General features: G+C 34.7%; 3 protein-coding genes across 7 annotated transcripts; 2 read left to right on the top strand and 1 right to left on the bottom strand.

Moving 5' to 3' along the window:
• Nucleotides 1-3,186: 3,186 nt before the first annotated feature.
• Nucleotides 3,187-8,148, top strand: LOC105427872 (protein-lysine N-methyltransferase SMYD4). Of its 3 annotated transcripts, none has more exons than XM_011639846.2 (4): nt 3,187-4,316; nt 5,118-5,964; nt 6,154-6,805; nt 6,882-8,148. In XM_011639846.2, exons 1-4 carry the CDS (start codon nt 4,297-4,299, stop codon nt 7,376-7,378), a joined length of 2,016 nt encoding a protein of 671 aa, XP_011638148.2. In that variant the 5' UTR covers nt 3,187-4,296; the 3' UTR covers nt 7,379-8,148. The 3 variants fall into 3 exon arrangements, with proteins under 3 accessions (XP_011638148.2, XP_025074218.2, XP_011638147.2); XM_025218433.2 differs by lacking the exon at nt 3,187-4,316 and having other exon boundaries at nt 4,721-5,290; nt 5,414-5,964; XM_011639845.3 differs by lacking the exon at nt 3,187-4,316 and having other exon boundaries at nt 4,721-5,964.
• Nucleotides 7,630-11,854, bottom strand: Drp1 (dynamin related protein 1). Of its 2 annotated transcripts, none has more exons than XM_011639844.3 (8): nt 11,442-11,854; nt 10,384-10,948; nt 9,946-10,193; nt 9,316-9,846; nt 9,025-9,192; nt 8,489-8,813; nt 8,183-8,394; nt 7,630-8,106 (listed from the first exon to the last, which is right to left on the bottom strand). In XM_011639844.3, the coding sequence occupies exons 1-8, from the start codon at nt 11,541-11,543 to the stop codon at nt 8,050-8,052; spliced, it is 2,208 nt and encodes a 735-aa protein (XP_011638146.1). In that variant the 5' UTR covers nt 11,544-11,854; the 3' UTR covers nt 7,630-8,049. The 2 variants fall into 2 exon arrangements, with proteins under 2 accessions (XP_011638146.1, XP_088934894.1); XM_089078768.1 differs by having other exon boundaries at nt 8,489-8,756; nt 11,442-11,853.
• Nucleotides 11,855-12,812: 958 nt separating this feature from the next.
• Bka (FCF1 rRNA-processing protein Bka) lies at nt 12,813-14,795 on the top strand. 2 transcript variants are annotated; one of them, XM_011639843.3, is made up of 5 exons: nt 12,813-12,996; nt 13,726-13,808; nt 13,895-13,966; nt 14,116-14,425; nt 14,561-14,795. In XM_011639843.3, the coding sequence occupies exons 2-5, from the start codon at nt 13,756-13,758 to the stop codon at nt 14,699-14,701; spliced, it is 576 nt and encodes a 191-aa protein (XP_011638145.1). In that variant the 5' UTR covers nt 12,813-12,996; nt 13,726-13,755; the 3' UTR covers nt 14,702-14,795. The 2 variants fall into 2 exon arrangements, with proteins under 2 accessions (XP_011638145.1, XP_011638143.1); XM_011639841.2 differs by having other exon boundaries at nt 12,819-13,091.
• The last annotated feature ends 1,143 nt before the right edge of the window (nt 14,796-15,938 follow it).

Genomic DNA, 15,938 nt, shown 5'->3' with positions numbered 1-15,938 from the left:
AGAAGCTGAGTGAGTGAAGGTAGAGAGGAATAAAAAAGTATAAGCGAGAAATAAGAGGTTTTAGGACAGGCACAAGGAAGAGAGGTTATGGCGGAAAAAGGGGCGGGTAAAATAGAAAGCGTAAGTAGGATAGGAAATTAAAGGAAGAAAAACAGTTAAAAATAGTATTAGAGGAAAAGGAAAAGGGAGAAAATAAAAGAGTGAGGTTTAGAATAGGATGTGAGAGAGAAGGCAAAGATTAGATCGAGATGTGGAAAAAAGAATTACGCATAGTTAGAGAGAGAGAGAGAGAGAGAGAGAGAGAGAGAGAAATTACAAAATACAAGATAGAAAAATGTTCAGGAAATACCTAGAGGAGATAAGAACAAAGGAGTATGTATGGACAAAACAAATTAGGAATATAGAGGATAGATTAGAGGCGTTAGAAAATGAAATCGAAAGAACAGCAGAAGAATAAGAAGAACCTGAGGTAAGTAAAAGGGAGATTAGCGAACGAAGCGAGGTAAGACGGAAAGAAGGGCAGAGAATAATAAATAGAATAGGAAGGAAATGAACTGTAGGTAATCTAGAAAAAGGGAGAGGATATTAAGATATTGTAAACTGTAAGATTGTAAGATTATTATTAGAGGATAAGATTGATTGATTGATTGTAAGATTGTAAGATTGTAAGAGCATAGGATTGTAAAATAGGAGAATAGAAATTCAGATCCAGAAGACCTAGAAGATGAAGATAGAGGAGGATAAAAGAAGAGGAAAAGAGAGGAACAAGACAAAAACAGAGGAGAGGAAGCTTTTTCAATGAGGCAAGATAGAACAGAAAAGGTAACCGAAAGATAAAGAAAGAAAGGAAAGAAGAAAGTTTAAACAACAGACAAGAAGTAGAAGGAGGAAAAGGAAGACAGAAGGGAAGTGGGAAAACGAAGGAATAAATGGAGAGAATGATATAAAGTAATGGTAGGAAAGAAGATAAAATATGAAAAGACAAAGTGGGTTGGCGAAATAGGAAAGATGCAAGGAAAAAGAAAAAAAGGAAAATCTGAAGGAAAAGGAGATGGAGGAGGAAAGGAAGGAAGGAAGACACTGGTTGGTAAAATAGGAAAGGCATGAAGAAGAGAAATATAGGAAGACTTACAGGAGAAGAGGAAAGGAAAAGTTAAGAGAAGAGAGATATAGAAGAAAGGAAGAACAGAGGAAGAATTAAATAGGAGAAACAAAAGGAGAAAGGAAAAGTAAAGAAGGAATAGGAGACGAAGATGCAAAGGAGAGAGAAAAATTCTGGTACAAGGAAATTAACTAGAAATCAAGGAGAGAAAATAGAATAAGAAAAGAAAATAAAGGAAAGAGAAGGAACGGAAGACTGTGCATGGAAGACTGTGAGGAAAGAAAGGAGAAGCAGGAAGAAGTTTAGAGTACATAAGAACAGAGAAACAAGGAGAGGATAAAGGCAACAAAAGGCACAGGAGGAAGCGAGGATAGAGAAGACAGAGAAGATGGAAAAGCAGAGCTATTATAGCATACCTATTATATAATAATAGGTATAAATAGAGAAGAACAGAATAGAGAGGAACAGAATATCTAAGAACAGAGCGATTGACTTAAGTAATGTAATTAGCTGTGGTAGGATAGCATAGGGAAAGTTGTAGGTATTAATTATTAAAGTCAGTTTCGTTTTTGAAAGGTATATACATAGTAGTGCCACGAAGGATGGATGGATGAATGGGTTAGACTGACTGTAAATCAAGTCCCCTTCTTTGACTCGTATGCTAGAAGTGTAATAAATTTCTATTCTATTCATTTCAAATTGAAGCGAAAATGTTCTTGCGTTATGCGATATCTAGTTGATAATTTTTGAAATTAGTGCATAAGAATAAATTGTTACTAAATTAACTGTATTTTAAATATTTTATTTAATTTTATGCAGATTCTATAATTTTAACTCGATTTTATAATTTTTACATTGCAGTTAAATATGTTTTATTTAAATATTTTAATAAATGTTGTCATTAATTTATATACTATTCTTCAAGCTGTATTAAAAATTAAAATTGAAATGTCATTTCAAATGTTTTCAAAAATATATCAATACTCATTGTTTAATACATGGAAGAATTTTTATGTATCTTCTATCATACTGTTTTATGTTCATTCATGAATTCCCATTGATTAAATAAACACAAATGAAATACTTGTTCAAATAACATAAATTTCATTTCCTACTTCTTACCTGATAATGATTTAGGTATTCATAGCAAGCATCATTTAATCATTATATTTTCATTGTTTATATTTATTTTTACAATCTTTTGAATAAGTGCAAAAATTGAATTTTAGAAAAATACAGCGTCGAAAGAAATATATTCGAGTAAAAAACTTTCAAACCTAGAATTTAAAAAATCGCTTTTTTTTTTACTAAATTTCAAAATTTCTAGTTTTTATTATTTTCATCTCTACACATAAGTGTCAAATAGAACACGTCTAATGCTGAATAGAGGAAATGCAAGTAAAACGAATAAATTTACGTAAACGATGCAATCGCTTTGCGATAGCGACTTTAAACTCCAATCAATCAATATTTAATTAAATTGGAAACTAGAATATTTGTTTTAAGAAATTCTGGTACGACCCATTATAATAATATTATATCAAATACGATAATATAATATCAGTACAAGCGAAGGCAACGAAAACATCTAACTGTTTTGCTTTATAGCACAAAACGAACTACCTACATTTTAAAAGTTATAACCGTTGGGTTACCTGGGATACTAACCATATTTCAATCAAACCTACAGAAACTTTCGTATTTACTAATACAAGTATAAAATCTTCGCACAATACAAAAGAGGATACAAAAGAGAGCGCCTTGCAGCTGTCGCATCTACCTGTTTTGAGCCCGCGAGCAGTCAGAGGCCAGCCCTTTGGGCGCGCAACACAAACGCCTAACTTTGTCAATTTTATTCAGATTGACTTGAAATTTTCAGAAAATATTTTTAAGATGTTATACTTTAAGAAAATGTTAAAACCCAAAAATCGAATTTTTTGAAATTTCTAGGTATGCTTTCCCCCAAAAAAGAGCAAAAAGAATTCTAATTATAACTTGTCTCCCATCTAATCTTTTTTACACTATATTAAGCAAAAAATAAATTATTTTATGTTAACAAATATGAATATTATTTGATAATTTAATCATTCAAATTGATCATTCAGTTTTATCAAAGTTAGTCCAGAAATGCGTTTAAATTTAAATCGTCTTTCGCTATTATCTTGAAGTTGAATTTAAATTTACCTTAATTATTCCTGGAAGCTATTTTGGTCTTGCTAAATGAATGTGAAAGGAAATAGTATCCGCTGTGAAAGATATTTATTAGATTCGGAAAAATAAACGGAGACTGACTGGCTTTGAACTCGGGATCTCTCGCCTACTACCAAAACACTTAGTCTGCACGATCGCGACGGCTCCTCTCTGTTAGCTGTTTATATTCCGACTCTCTTTCATGATCGCTTACGTTTAATTCTTACAGCTCGGCCATTCTGACATTACATTCGTTCCGAATGTACCGAGTTTTCATCTATCGAAAATTTATCCGAAACTTGGAGCTTCTGCTCCAAGTGGCCGAGCTGTAAGAATTAAACGTAAGCGGTCATGAAAGGTCATTCACCTTTGGACGATAGACACGAAATTGGAGTACTTTAATTCCCCGAATTTGTTCATTTCAAACAATACACAAACGACACACAAATCGACTGAAATCTCCCTGTCAGGTAACATAGGCTCCTCTCTGAGGTAACACATGGGCTATATCCCACTTCTGAGCTGAAATATATTTATTAGATTCGGAAAAATAAACGGAGACCGATTGGATTTGAATTCGGGATCCCTACTACCAAGTCTGTACCGCGACCGCGACAACTCCTCTCTGTTAGCTGTTTATATTCCGAATCTCTTTCATGACCACTTACGATCGTCTAATTCTTACAGCTGCATGAATTTTGTATTAACTAAATTTCTCTTATCAAAGGTTGCAGCGTTCTCTTATTATGATTAGATTAAATTAAGACGTCAAAAATTTTTTATTATTGCTCTAGTAAACGCTCTATTAATGCGCAAAAGAGCGAATCTTCGTCTAATTTTCTGCACGCAGCATCGTCAAGCATTTGTAAGAGGGGACAAATATTCCGTCGGCCTAATTTTAGAATCCGTCGCATTCGCGTCTCCGTTTCGCGACGAGAGAACAGGTACCACGAATGTTTTACGTTAAACATACGACCGATCAGTCCCGATAACCATTAGCGGGAATGTCTCTGACGCAAATGGGGTAAGCCAACTGTTTTACGATCCCGACTATCCGATATCCGTCCCTCTTCGTTCAGATTTGTTCCCCGTTCAAAGATACTCGTCGCAAATCCGGGACAGTTCTTCGCCTAATGACAAATTTCTCGAACGGAATGTTCGCTTCTGCCTCCAGACGTTGTCGTCGCTTGTGCTATTTCTGTCTGCGATTAAATTTACAACGTTAATTTTAGAAGAACGGTGGAAACATATTCGCGGTTGACTCGTCTGTGAAAAATCGCGACCCTCGTTCGTCGTCGAATTCGCATATTATTTATTATATCGAATATTATATAGCATCAAATACGTAATAAATAAAACTAAGCATATATATATATATAGTATAAATGTGAAAATATCTTCTTTTATGATTTTTTTTATCTCGAATTTTTCAGTGATTAATAATATTGTATTGAGTATTATACCTTTTTTGGGAAAAATATTCTTGCACGAATACTTGCATCCATAACTTGCACTCATAATACATTAATTTATATGAACATTTCTCTCTTATTTAGTTTTCTTTGTAATTCATTCCTAAAATTATTCTGAATATAACATTGGCTTTTACACAGATAATTTTTTTTTTTTAGTTCAAATGTGGCCTAAATAGATTTTTCTCGTTTTTTGATACACTATCTATTTCAATAGTGTCGGCTGTTTAGAAAGTTTATTAAAAGTTTGTACATCTGTTGCAGAAAAATATCTTGGTTCTCGTTTTAACAATTTCACATTGAATAGAGCATGAGAAACTTCGTTTTATGACCGTTCGTTCATTGTATTACAGAAATATCTCGCTCGACGAATTTCGCCGTGCCGTGCATGACGCCGTCTCGCAGGGTGAATCACTCACAAGTCGATTCGCGAGATTCTCTGCATCAGGTGATAGGCGAGGAATGGTCGAGATGCTTATGGAAATGCCCTACGTGACGGGTTTGAAACCGGACAACTCGTACCAGGGTAAGGACGACGCGCGAGCCGCGCGGCTGTACGAGAAGTCGCTCACGGCGACGACGGAGCCCGGAGACGAGCGCACGGAGGAGATTAGAACCTGTAATATTCTCACGCAAGCACTGTTTGCAGCCAGTGCGAACGGTAGAGTGTTTCTAGATGCGATCTGCGAGCGTGCTAGGCGCTCTTACGGTCTGCGCGCCTACGCGAACTGCCTGCGAGACTGCGAATGCATGTTGGCGCTTCCTGCGAGTTTCTATGACGACTCCGCAGAGAACGTTAAGCACTTCGTGCAGCGTAGGAAGGAGTGCTTTCAACTAGAGCGAGAGTGCTCCCGTAAGTTGGAAGCCGCGTCCTCCAGAAAACGCGGCGGCCGTCGAAAGATATCCTTCGCCTCCTTCTCCTCCTCTCGTTCTTCTTCCAGCGGCGCATTGCCCACCGTCGATGGCAAGGCGCACGGCTATCTCACGAGCTGTCCGGATAGCGTCGAGTTGCGGCTCGACCAGACCAGGGGCCGGCATCTCGTGGCTACAAGAGACATCAGACCGGGAGCTGTACTCATTGTCGACCGGCCGTTTTCCTTTAGCACAGATGCACCAGCTCTCGGCAGGAATTGTTTGCATTGCCATGCCACACTTAAATTAGAAGACAGCGTTAGAATTCCGTGCCGTGATTGCCAAACAGTTAGTAGAGCGCATGATTTACTTTCGCGCATGTGTACGTGCCATGTACATAGCACTAGATCTGATTATGCATACCTCTGCCTATTAGTTTCCGTATTATTTTATTTATCTTTTTCTTTTCGTAACTCTTCCTGCAATCCGCGCGGCTGGTTCCTTTGATATAAATATTACCTCGTTTTCTCTCTCTAGGTATCCTTTTGCACGGAAACATGTCGCAAGGAAGCATGGGAGACGTATCACCGATACGAATGTCCGGTATTTAATTACTTTTTCAAAAATTCCTCGAAGAATCTCAGCGAAGAATCTCAGCAAACGTCTTACTTCTTGCTGGCTTATCGCACGACTATTGTACAAGCGTTACGAAACAATGCAGAGACAACATGCGCTTTGAATCCCGATTTTCTACGATATCATGCTAATGGCAATGCGAAAGACAAAGATGACGACATTAGCAAGGAATGCGCAGATTTGGGATCGAAGAAGATTTACAATCCTCTCGATTACCGGACGGTCTTCCAACTGGAGACTCACTGCACCGATATGGAACCACACGTGAATCTTATTCGCACCATTGATGCGATCTTCTTCGCGAAATGTTTAACTTCTGTTTTAAGCAAACTGGACATTGTTTGTACGAGAGAAATATTCATTTCCTTGGCCGTGGCTATGTTGCATCATTTGCAAGCAATCATTTGCAATGCATACGAGATTGTTGAGAATGTTCGCGACGAGATGACACACGTCTGGGAGCCCAGGAATATCGGTGGCGCGATTTATACAACGGTCAGTCTCGTGAATCATAGCTGTTATCCCAACGTGGTTCGCCATTCATATCCGAACGGTAAGTGACGCAATTGTGAACGAGATGACTGACGAATATTCAAAGGAATGAACAGATTATTATTCTCTCGTTATAGGAACAGTCGTGGTCAGAGCATTGCGGTTCATCGGCAAAGGATGCGAGATACTCGATTGCTACGGACCTCACTTTTTCAGGGAGAGCAGATTGATCAGACGCGAATTCTTGTGGAAAAAATATCGATTTCTTTGCGCATGTGAGGCTTGCAAGCAAAACTGGAAGTTTCCACTATCCGAAACAACGAATTATAAATGCACGACGTGTTCGGAACCGATGAACCTCTCGATAATAAATGCAACAACCAATCAGCAGTGTGCCAAATGTGAGAAGACCATTGATTTAAAGAGAATCGAAAAACAATTTCGTAAATCGGTTCAAAAAAGATTGGACGCTGTCGCGAAAATGTATCAGGGGGATTATAGAGGCGCGATGCCTTTGCTATTTGAACATGTGAACTTTGTTAATAAATATTTAGCCGAACCAAATATCGAAGGTATCAAAACAGAACAGTGTATCGTCCAGTGTTACAACTCTCTTGGCTCTATTTCCGTGTAATACTCTCTTAATCAATTCATAACAATTATTTATAGTAATGAAACGATTAATTCAATGTTTCTTCTACAATTTTGTGAAAAACACAATACAATTTGCTAAAAATATATATGTATATATAGAATACTTTCAGTTTTCTATTTAAAAAAAAAAGTATGCAAATAGTAGAACTAAAAAATACACGGAATAATAATTTTCAATTGCATTCTTGTTAACAATCTCCGTAACGCGAGGCAATGCAAAATTAGGCTAAATAATTAAGAAGCATATAATTTTTGTGATAAAATGCATGATACAAAACAGTTATTCAAAAGTTAATCAATTTTCGTACAATGATAAGTCATCAGCATATACATCTATAGAACAATGAGTAAAACATCGAGCTTGAATTACGTCTCGTGAATTGAATAATAATTCACTTGCACCAACGTACGTTTTACATACGATGTTATGCCGATTTCATGCACATACTATAAAATTAAGTGACGAAATGTATTGGAACCATTGCTTCTTTCAATTGCAATACCTTACTTGGGTGAGAAAGACAAGTTATGTACAGTAATTCATCATATACATTAGTAAAGTACATCCTTTAACTCAGTTCATTAAAACACAGAGATGTAATACCTAACTATTTAACTAGAATCCGGTGGTACGAAGATTTAGGCATTTGATTACCACATGTGCGTCTCTCTAATTTCACTAATAATGTGACCTGCTTGAGTCAATGCCTGTAGAATTAGAGAAATTAAAGATGTATTTTTATAAAAAGATTTATACTTATTGTATTTATGTAATTCTTTATACCTTAAGCATATCCGCTGTTTCTTTACGTCTAACAGCGATGTGTTCACTTTCGATTAACAAGGCCTCAGCCTGATCTGATTTGTACAAATGTGTAACAAGTTCGCTTTGTAAATTATCTTTCACATAGTTGACTAGGAAATGCATAACAGCCTTTGGTACACTATCCTGAATGGACTTTCGTACGATATAAAAGTATGATCTTATGAGTCTTTCTGCAAACAATCGAAAAAAAAAAAGAAAAAGATTAAAATTTAAATTTATCAACATAATGTAAATATGATGCTTAATGTGCTATATTATTCTTACCGATAATATCACAATCCCGTTGTTCACGATCGCTAAGTTTTCGAGACGATTGTATTGGCACTGCAGGGAGTAGATTTACTGGTTTCTGTTGCGGAGATGCCTTTTGTAACTCGATTGCTGGATTTATATCTGGGTTCGGATGTGGAGAATTGCTACTTTCACGTATCCTGATTGGAGAACCATCTGCGGAACTAGTTGACTCCGATCTTCCCTGGAGTAGTAAATTACTTAGCAACCAATGGTTTTGTTGTCCTTGCTGTTCCTTAATCTGATCAGAAACAGAGTTCGTCTCATCATGATTTTTTATCCATCTTGATTTTGGGATCTGTTACAGATGTATTTTACTATTAATCGCAAATGTAGCATAAAAAATAGAAGTAATATGGACAAAATAATAAATAAATTGATAAACATGAATGTATTATTATCCACGTTTAAATCATTATTTTTAAAATGAAGTAACTTTCAATCATCGAGTTATGCATAAAAGATGACAAATTTCACGAAATCAAAATTATGTAACGATGATTACTTACTGTATTATTACTAATTATAGTATTGGATGTTGAAGTCAATTGTTTGTTGTGCTTTAAGTGATCTACATCGGCGTCTTTCAGTAAAGATGACACAAACGCTGCATCTTTGTGAAAATCAGGATGCTTAGTGTTAATATACGCCAATTCTATGGCAACCAAGTTCTCAACCTTTTTTTTAAAAAAAATTAAATTATAATGTGAGTATATAATGTGAGTATGAGGAATATGAGTATGAGAAATGTGAGTATATAATGTGAGTATGAGGAATGGATACATAATGTTTTAATTTACCATTGAATTGGTAGGTGGGAGTCGTCGACGTAGTAATTGTGTAACAACATCGACGATACGTTCATGCAGTTTAGGAAAACGCAGCATTTCCTGTTGAACCTCGGTGCCACAATGCTGTATTATACTTTGCATTTCTTCATGCACAAGTTCTACGCACCGTAATGAAGGATCCTCTAATTTTCGTATTTGCCGTTTAACTAATAGTTCGAAGGAGACTTCTGGTACGAAGAGAGCTGGTCTCGGACCAGTTGCATTGCGGATAGCAGTCAATATATCCACTTTACTGAGATCAGCTAATGGATTAATCGAGTCGAGCGTTTTACCAAATGTCTCGTGAAATATATAACAAATACGAGCGCCGCCACACAGTTCAGTGGTTTCTATGTTTCTCGCTGTACCCTCTATCGTAGCGCAATAGCTGTTTGCAAACTTCGTGATAATTTGTAGCAAAGTTTGGCTTTTGTCTTCGACGTCTCCGCCATAGGAATTAAGCAGGGTTTGATATTGCGCGACCATCGTATTCACTCTGTTCTATTTTCAAAAAACACAAGTTCTACCAAATTATGCTTACTTTAGTAGATTCTAGCTATATTCTGTAAATTATCATGACTCTATTATTAATATTATTACCTTCAGTTCTGGTAAACAATCCCTGATATGTTGCATAAGTAAACGATTAAGAGTTTTTGCTAAGTAAGGAGTGCCATTTCTATTAGCCAATGTTGGATATTTACGCTGCAAAAATGTGGCTTCATCTTTTAGCGCTTCTTGAATACTTTTATTATTCATTATATCTTGCTGCGAACGATTAACCACACCTATAATACCTAATTTGACTGGGATTACTCTGCCACACAGAATCTCTATAGCGTCAGTCCCTAAAAGAAAAACACTTACTTAATAATTATTAAATTAATTAATAAAAACAATTACTTAACAATTATTACTTAACTATTACTTATTAATATTACTTAACAATTACTTAATAATTACAGTTACATATAATTTGTTTTGTCCTTTGATAGAAATTAAAACTGCAAAGAATTAACTACAGAAAATTAAATTTACCAGCATCCATGAGATCTAATTTTGTAACAACTGCCAACGTTCGTCTGCCATCAGGATCGACATCTTTGCTTAGTTTCAAACTCTCACTTGTAGCCATATCAGTATTGGCAGTGACAACTGCTAAAATTATAGAGTTTGGACTACATATGTACTTTAATACGAGATCCCGTATCTGAGCCTCAATATCTTCCGGCTGGTCACCTACTGGTACTTTGGTAATACCCGGTAGATCTATAAGTGTCAGATTAACAACAGATGTCGAAAATATTTTAAGATTAATTGGTTCTGGACAAATCCCTTTGTTTGCTCCAGCCATTCTATCAGTTTCAGCTTCGATCTCCATACGAATATCATCAAAATCTTTGTAGATCCTGTTTTTTGTGTGAAGAAACATTCCCCATTCCTCCAAATCCAGAGTGCCATTTTCAGCATTTCTGTGTTCTCGATCATCTTTCGGTGTATATACAAGTTGTAATATTAATGGACGTCGTGTGACAATACCAGTCCCTCGTGGCAGAAAAGAGCGACCCACCAAACTTTCTATTACAGACGACTTTCCTGAGCTCTGAAAAATTCAATATTTTCTATCACATCATATCTGACAATATCTATGCCTCACTTTTATCTTATTTCAGTTCTAAATCATTACTATCCAAATTCTTCTGAGAATAAAGATATTACAATCACAATATTTTGATTTTGCCTGTTGATCAATTACGAACAAGTAAACACTCTACCTCTTATAATATTTGTATGATCTCAAATTCAAATGTTATAAGTTACAATATCACTTTTCCCACTGTCGTTACATTACTTTAAGGAAAAAAATTTGAATGTTCAACAATAACCGACGCTAGATCCGCTCCTTTCAATTATATGTATTTTCTTCTTTGCAATTTTTTCTTGTATTAAAAAAAGGATCTCGACATGCGTTTGTTTAACCTTGAAAACAAAGAATGTAACAAAGTCCAAATGAAAGGAGCAGACGTGCCGTTTTATTGTTATCGACTCGGAGTCATGATTCGCTCGCGGAGGCCGCGGGAAGACCTCCGGCTAACCTGCGTTCCCAGGACGACAATCTGCGGCAGTTGCAACACCGTTGCGCCGACGGTGTTGAATACATCCTGAAGCTTGTTTATCACAGGTATCAGGGCCTCCATGGTGGAGCGGATGTGTGCGACAAGCGTCACGAATCGATCGAGATGATGGTCAGTCAATCGGTCGGTTATGGAAGCCGGGTCTAAGTAATGCTCGTTCCTTTCCTCTCCTCTTCACTCCTATTGTCGAACGTTCGGTCGCGGTTCTCGTCTACGTTACGTGACGCCGTCTCGTGACGGAAGCGGATATTCCGCGCGCCCGATCTAACGTTAGACGGCAGATGATGCCGAACGATTATAATTTTACTCCAAATAACTACCGCCAGAACGACGCACACCTGATCCCTCGATCCCCTCCGCGCTCCATAGTTGGGGAATCTTTAGAATTAAGGTGTCTTTTCATGTGATGTTCAACACTTATTTAAATCATTTACTTTTATGTATTCAATTTCAATTCCAATTTCTTGAATAAATATGTGTTATTTTATAATCGCGTTATTGTCTTATCTGGTATTTCTTTAAGTATTAAAACGCAGGTTCTGGTCCCACAATCTGACGTTATTTGTCATGAAAATAACATCAACTTGCTAAAAAAGACTAATCTATCCTTCTACCAATATAGATTAACTTTAATTTTGACTTAACTTACTTTTTTTTCTAATTTTAAAACTTAGAGGAAGATAAAAGGTAAATTAAATTGAGTTTATAATTAATTTATATTAATAAGGTGAACGTAATATAAACATGTAAATCTTTACACTTAGTTAAAAACTTAATAAATCTATTTACATTAATAAAACAATAAAAATATTATTTGATGGATTTAATTATTAATTATGTTAATTTGGAATTATATAATTTGGTCAAAATCGACGAAAGTAAATTTACTTCAAGAGGCAATTGAATACAATTGGTTCTTATATATATATATAAATACACATATTAGTTTCGGATCTGTCGTCAATCGTATTTAATTGCTATTGAACTGCTCATTCGCATCGTTTCTGCACTTATATTCTCGTTTTTTTCTTTTTTTTCCCAATGTCTGAATATATATCTATCTCTCACCTGAGATATAGAAAGTGCTAGGAGTGCACAACGCGAAAAAATTTATTGCTGACTACTCCAAACATGGAACGCATGGAACTCTATGGGTGCTTTCCTTTTAATGACACAAGCGACCTTATATATAGTATAGGGTATAGACCCTATATATAGTATAGTTGTAACTTGCATATGTGATTTTCAGTACTTTTTGAGTTGACTCTGATTGTAAATTTTGATAGTAATTAATTCAACCGACAGAATTATTTACAAAATTTCTAATTATATAATTCTTTTTTCTTATATATGTGGCGTTGGTGAGGAGCGTTGTCCACGATGTGGTGAATTTGATGACGGAAAAAAGATGTTGGCCGCGGTGGGATTCGAACCTAGAGGTCCTCAGGTGTCTACACTTGGTGCGCTACCACTGCGCCATGCGGGCCATGATACTTTTCATGGATGTTTTTGCTAGGTATTAGTGTGTGAGCGGGGGACCGCCACATATATGTTCTATTCATTATAGTTTTTACAAAACTTAAGAATACACATTTCACAGAAAATATAATGGTAAGAGGATTTTTTAAAAATAAATAAATATATATATATTTTTTTTAATCAAATAATCTGAATCAACTTTAATCAATCTTTAATCAATCTTTAAAGATTATACTGAGACACTTTTACACTTTATGATGATTGAGGTTATGTCACACTTTGATTTAAATATTTAAATGACTCCCAATAATTAAATCTGCAGAGACAAATTGTGAACAGAGTATGCTATTAATTTCTAATGATAAAAAGACAGTAAATTCCAAACAGAATCTGTAATATCTGACAATGTCGACAAACTATTCAAAAATATAATAAAGCCTGTTAACATGCTATGCCAAGAAATTAGTGGCAGAAACTAAGCAGAAATAGGCATAACATGATAATAGGTTAGCAGCATACATGCAGATTCTGCCATCAATCTATTATCTAGATATATTTTATTCTTCCTATGATAGAACCTAAGTTAAATGTAAATACAGTTGATATCAGTTTACTGACATATTTTGATTGAACTTGTTGGCAATCCATTGACATGCTACTAATATTTTGCTTATTGGAATATATGTATTGATAATGTAATTATACATATATACATATATATTTATTATATAATAATACATTCTATGTGAATTATTATATATTATAGGGGAAAAATAAGAAAACGCGTAGAGTTGTGATGCAGCGATTTGCTCAAATGAAGAGGATGATTAGTTTGAGTGATTCACGAATGTAAGTTAACATTCTCATACTATTGCTGCATTTTATGAACTAAATGTAAAAAGGATTAAGATGTTAAGATGGATTTATTTTTATAGAAAACCAGAAAAGCGACTGCCATCAAAGAAAACTCCAAAGGAAGATAAGACTAAAATAAAAATCACAGAAGCGTAAATAATCTTATTTACTATTCGATATTTTATATTATTTCCAGTAGAATTATCTTTCCATGTTATATTATCGTTTCAATGTTATGAAATTATTATTCAAAAAATATGTTTTGTTTGTATTTTTAAGCTGTGATACTTTGTTTTTTCAGGCCACAACAATCCTCTGCATTATTCTTCGAATATAATACACAACTTGGACCGCCATATCATATCTTACTTGATACAAATTTCATTAACTTCTCCATTAAAAACAAATTAGATATAATACAAAATATGATGGATTGCCTTTATGCAAAGTGTACACCATATATAACGGATTGTGTAATGGGTGAGCTAGAGAAGCTTGGACAAAAGTACAAATTGGCATTAAGAATCATCAAGGATCCGCGATTTGAAAGGTTAAAATGTATGCATAAGGGAACCTATGCAGATGATTGTCTTGTGAATAGAGTTACGCAAGTGAGTAGAGACTACAGATTTTATTATAGTAAAAATATTGACAAATTTTTTTTTACTTGTGTTTGACAATGATGATATAAATTTACTTTGTTGATTGGCATAGAAAAAAGATTAGATTATGTTTTGTTATTTCAGCACAAATGTTACATTGTTGCAACAAATGACAAAGATTTGAAAATGAGAATACGAAAGATACCGGGCGTGCCGATAATGTACGTATCTCAGCATAGATTTACGATAGAACGAATGCCGGACGCTTATGGTGCACCCAAATAGTTTAATTTATCATATTATTATTTCTTTAATAATTATCTTTTTGTACTAAATAACACAAAATATATTTGTAAATAAAAATATTTCAGATATCGAATTATTTAAATAGAAATTTATTATACTAAATATTATACTAAATAGACATTTATTATACTTTATTTTTTTTGATATCTATGCGCACTTTTATATCCTGTATTTTTTTTTTATTTTACTCGAAATATAATTTGAATTTTCATTGCTTCTATATGGAATTACGTGTCAGTGTAAAGAACTAAAATATGAAAATTAATATTTTTAAGAAAGTTTTTTAATTCACTTTTTTAATTCACTTTTATCAAATAGGTTTCTTAATTACAAATAAGGGCATTTTATATAAGAAATAATCGACCGCGTATTTATGGCGAAGCCTACTGCAAATTGAACTATTAGGATATTATCTGCCAATTTCTCACTCTCTATTCCCAAGAAGTTCGTTTACTCTATTGCGAAAAGTAATTGTGCTTGGTGTTGGCGATCATGTCTATCTATGGAAAACAATCGGATTTCTGCTCAGATAATGATGTTACAATACATCAATCACTTTATAAAATCTCTCATCTCGCGGTTCTTCCGCAAAATATATATTTCTTTAAGGTATCTGACTTTTTTGATAAAAAATTATGTGTAAAAGAGAAATATAGATGTGATAAATAAATATATTAATAAATATATTATATAATAATAAAACATATAAAAAAAGACATCCCGAATACATTTTATTCATTATACTGTTAGATAGTTTAACACAAAATTTATGCGATCTTGTCGACATAAAGATGTGGATACGAGAATTCGTAATCGCTCTTATCAATCAGGATCGCATATCGCGATCTTCAGGATTCAAGAAGCTCGATATATGTGAGGATTAACGTAATTGATGATTTCGGTGCACAAAGTGTCATGGCTTTTCTATATCCGGATAAATGTCGAGATTCCTCTGCCTCCTACCTCCTAAGGGTCTTGACCTTTCTAATATCATGGAACAACAAATAGCGTACGCAAGCGCACGTTATCGCAGCGGAACGCCGGATATTAATCATATGTTCGCGCGTACAAGCGATTCAACGTTCTCTGTTGCAGCCTTCGAGAGACAGTTCTACGAACCAAATTTCAATTTATATCTCGGATGCAACAGACGAATGCTATTATATTATTTTTTTATTAAAAAAAATATAATTTTGTTATTTATAATTTATTATTT

This window comes from Pogonomyrmex barbatus, unplaced genomic scaffold (genome assembly GCF_055798465.1).
Source record: "Pogonomyrmex barbatus isolate J1 unplaced genomic scaffold, ASM5579846v1 scaffold3, whole genome shotgun sequence".
Taxonomy (NCBI): Eukaryota; Metazoa; Arthropoda; class Insecta; order Hymenoptera; family Formicidae; genus Pogonomyrmex; species Pogonomyrmex barbatus.
Note: the sequence above shows the minus strand (reverse complement) of the source record. Positions and strands in the feature narration are given on the sequence as shown.

Bases quoted from the DNA above. Each gene is read 5' to 3' on its own strand.
- LOC105427872 (XM_011639845.3), top strand. From the start codon at position 5,092: ATGACCGTTCGTTCATTGTATTACAGAAATATCTCGCTCGACGAATTT. The intron at 5,965-6,153 runs GTTAGTAGAGCG...TTCTCTCTCTAG, and splicing joins CGTGCCGTGATTGCCAAACA to GTATCCTTTTGCACGGAAAC. The intron at 6,806-6,881 runs GTAAGTGACGCA...CTCTCGTTATAG, and splicing joins TCGCCATTCATATCCGAACG to GAACAGTCGTGGTCAGAGCA.
- Drp1 (XM_011639844.3), bottom strand. From the start codon at position 11,543: ATGGAGGCCCTGATACCTGTGATAAACAAGCTTCAGGATGTATTCAAC. The intron at 10,949-11,441 runs GTTAGCCGGAGG...TGAATTTTTCAG, and splicing joins TTGTCGTCCTGGGAACGCAG to AGCTCAGGAAAGTCGTCTGT. The intron at 8,107-8,182 runs GTATAAAGAATT...CTAATTCTACAG, and splicing joins AAACAGCGGATATGCTTAAG to GCATTGACTCAAGCAGGTCA.
- Bka (XM_011639841.2), top strand. The intron at 13,967-14,115 runs GTAAATAATCTT...TTGTTTTTTCAG, and splicing joins AAAATAAAAATCACAGAAGC to GCCACAACAATCCTCTGCAT. The intron at 14,426-14,560 runs GTGAGTAGAGAC...TTGTTATTTCAG, and splicing joins TTGTGAATAGAGTTACGCAA to CACAAATGTTACATTGTTGC.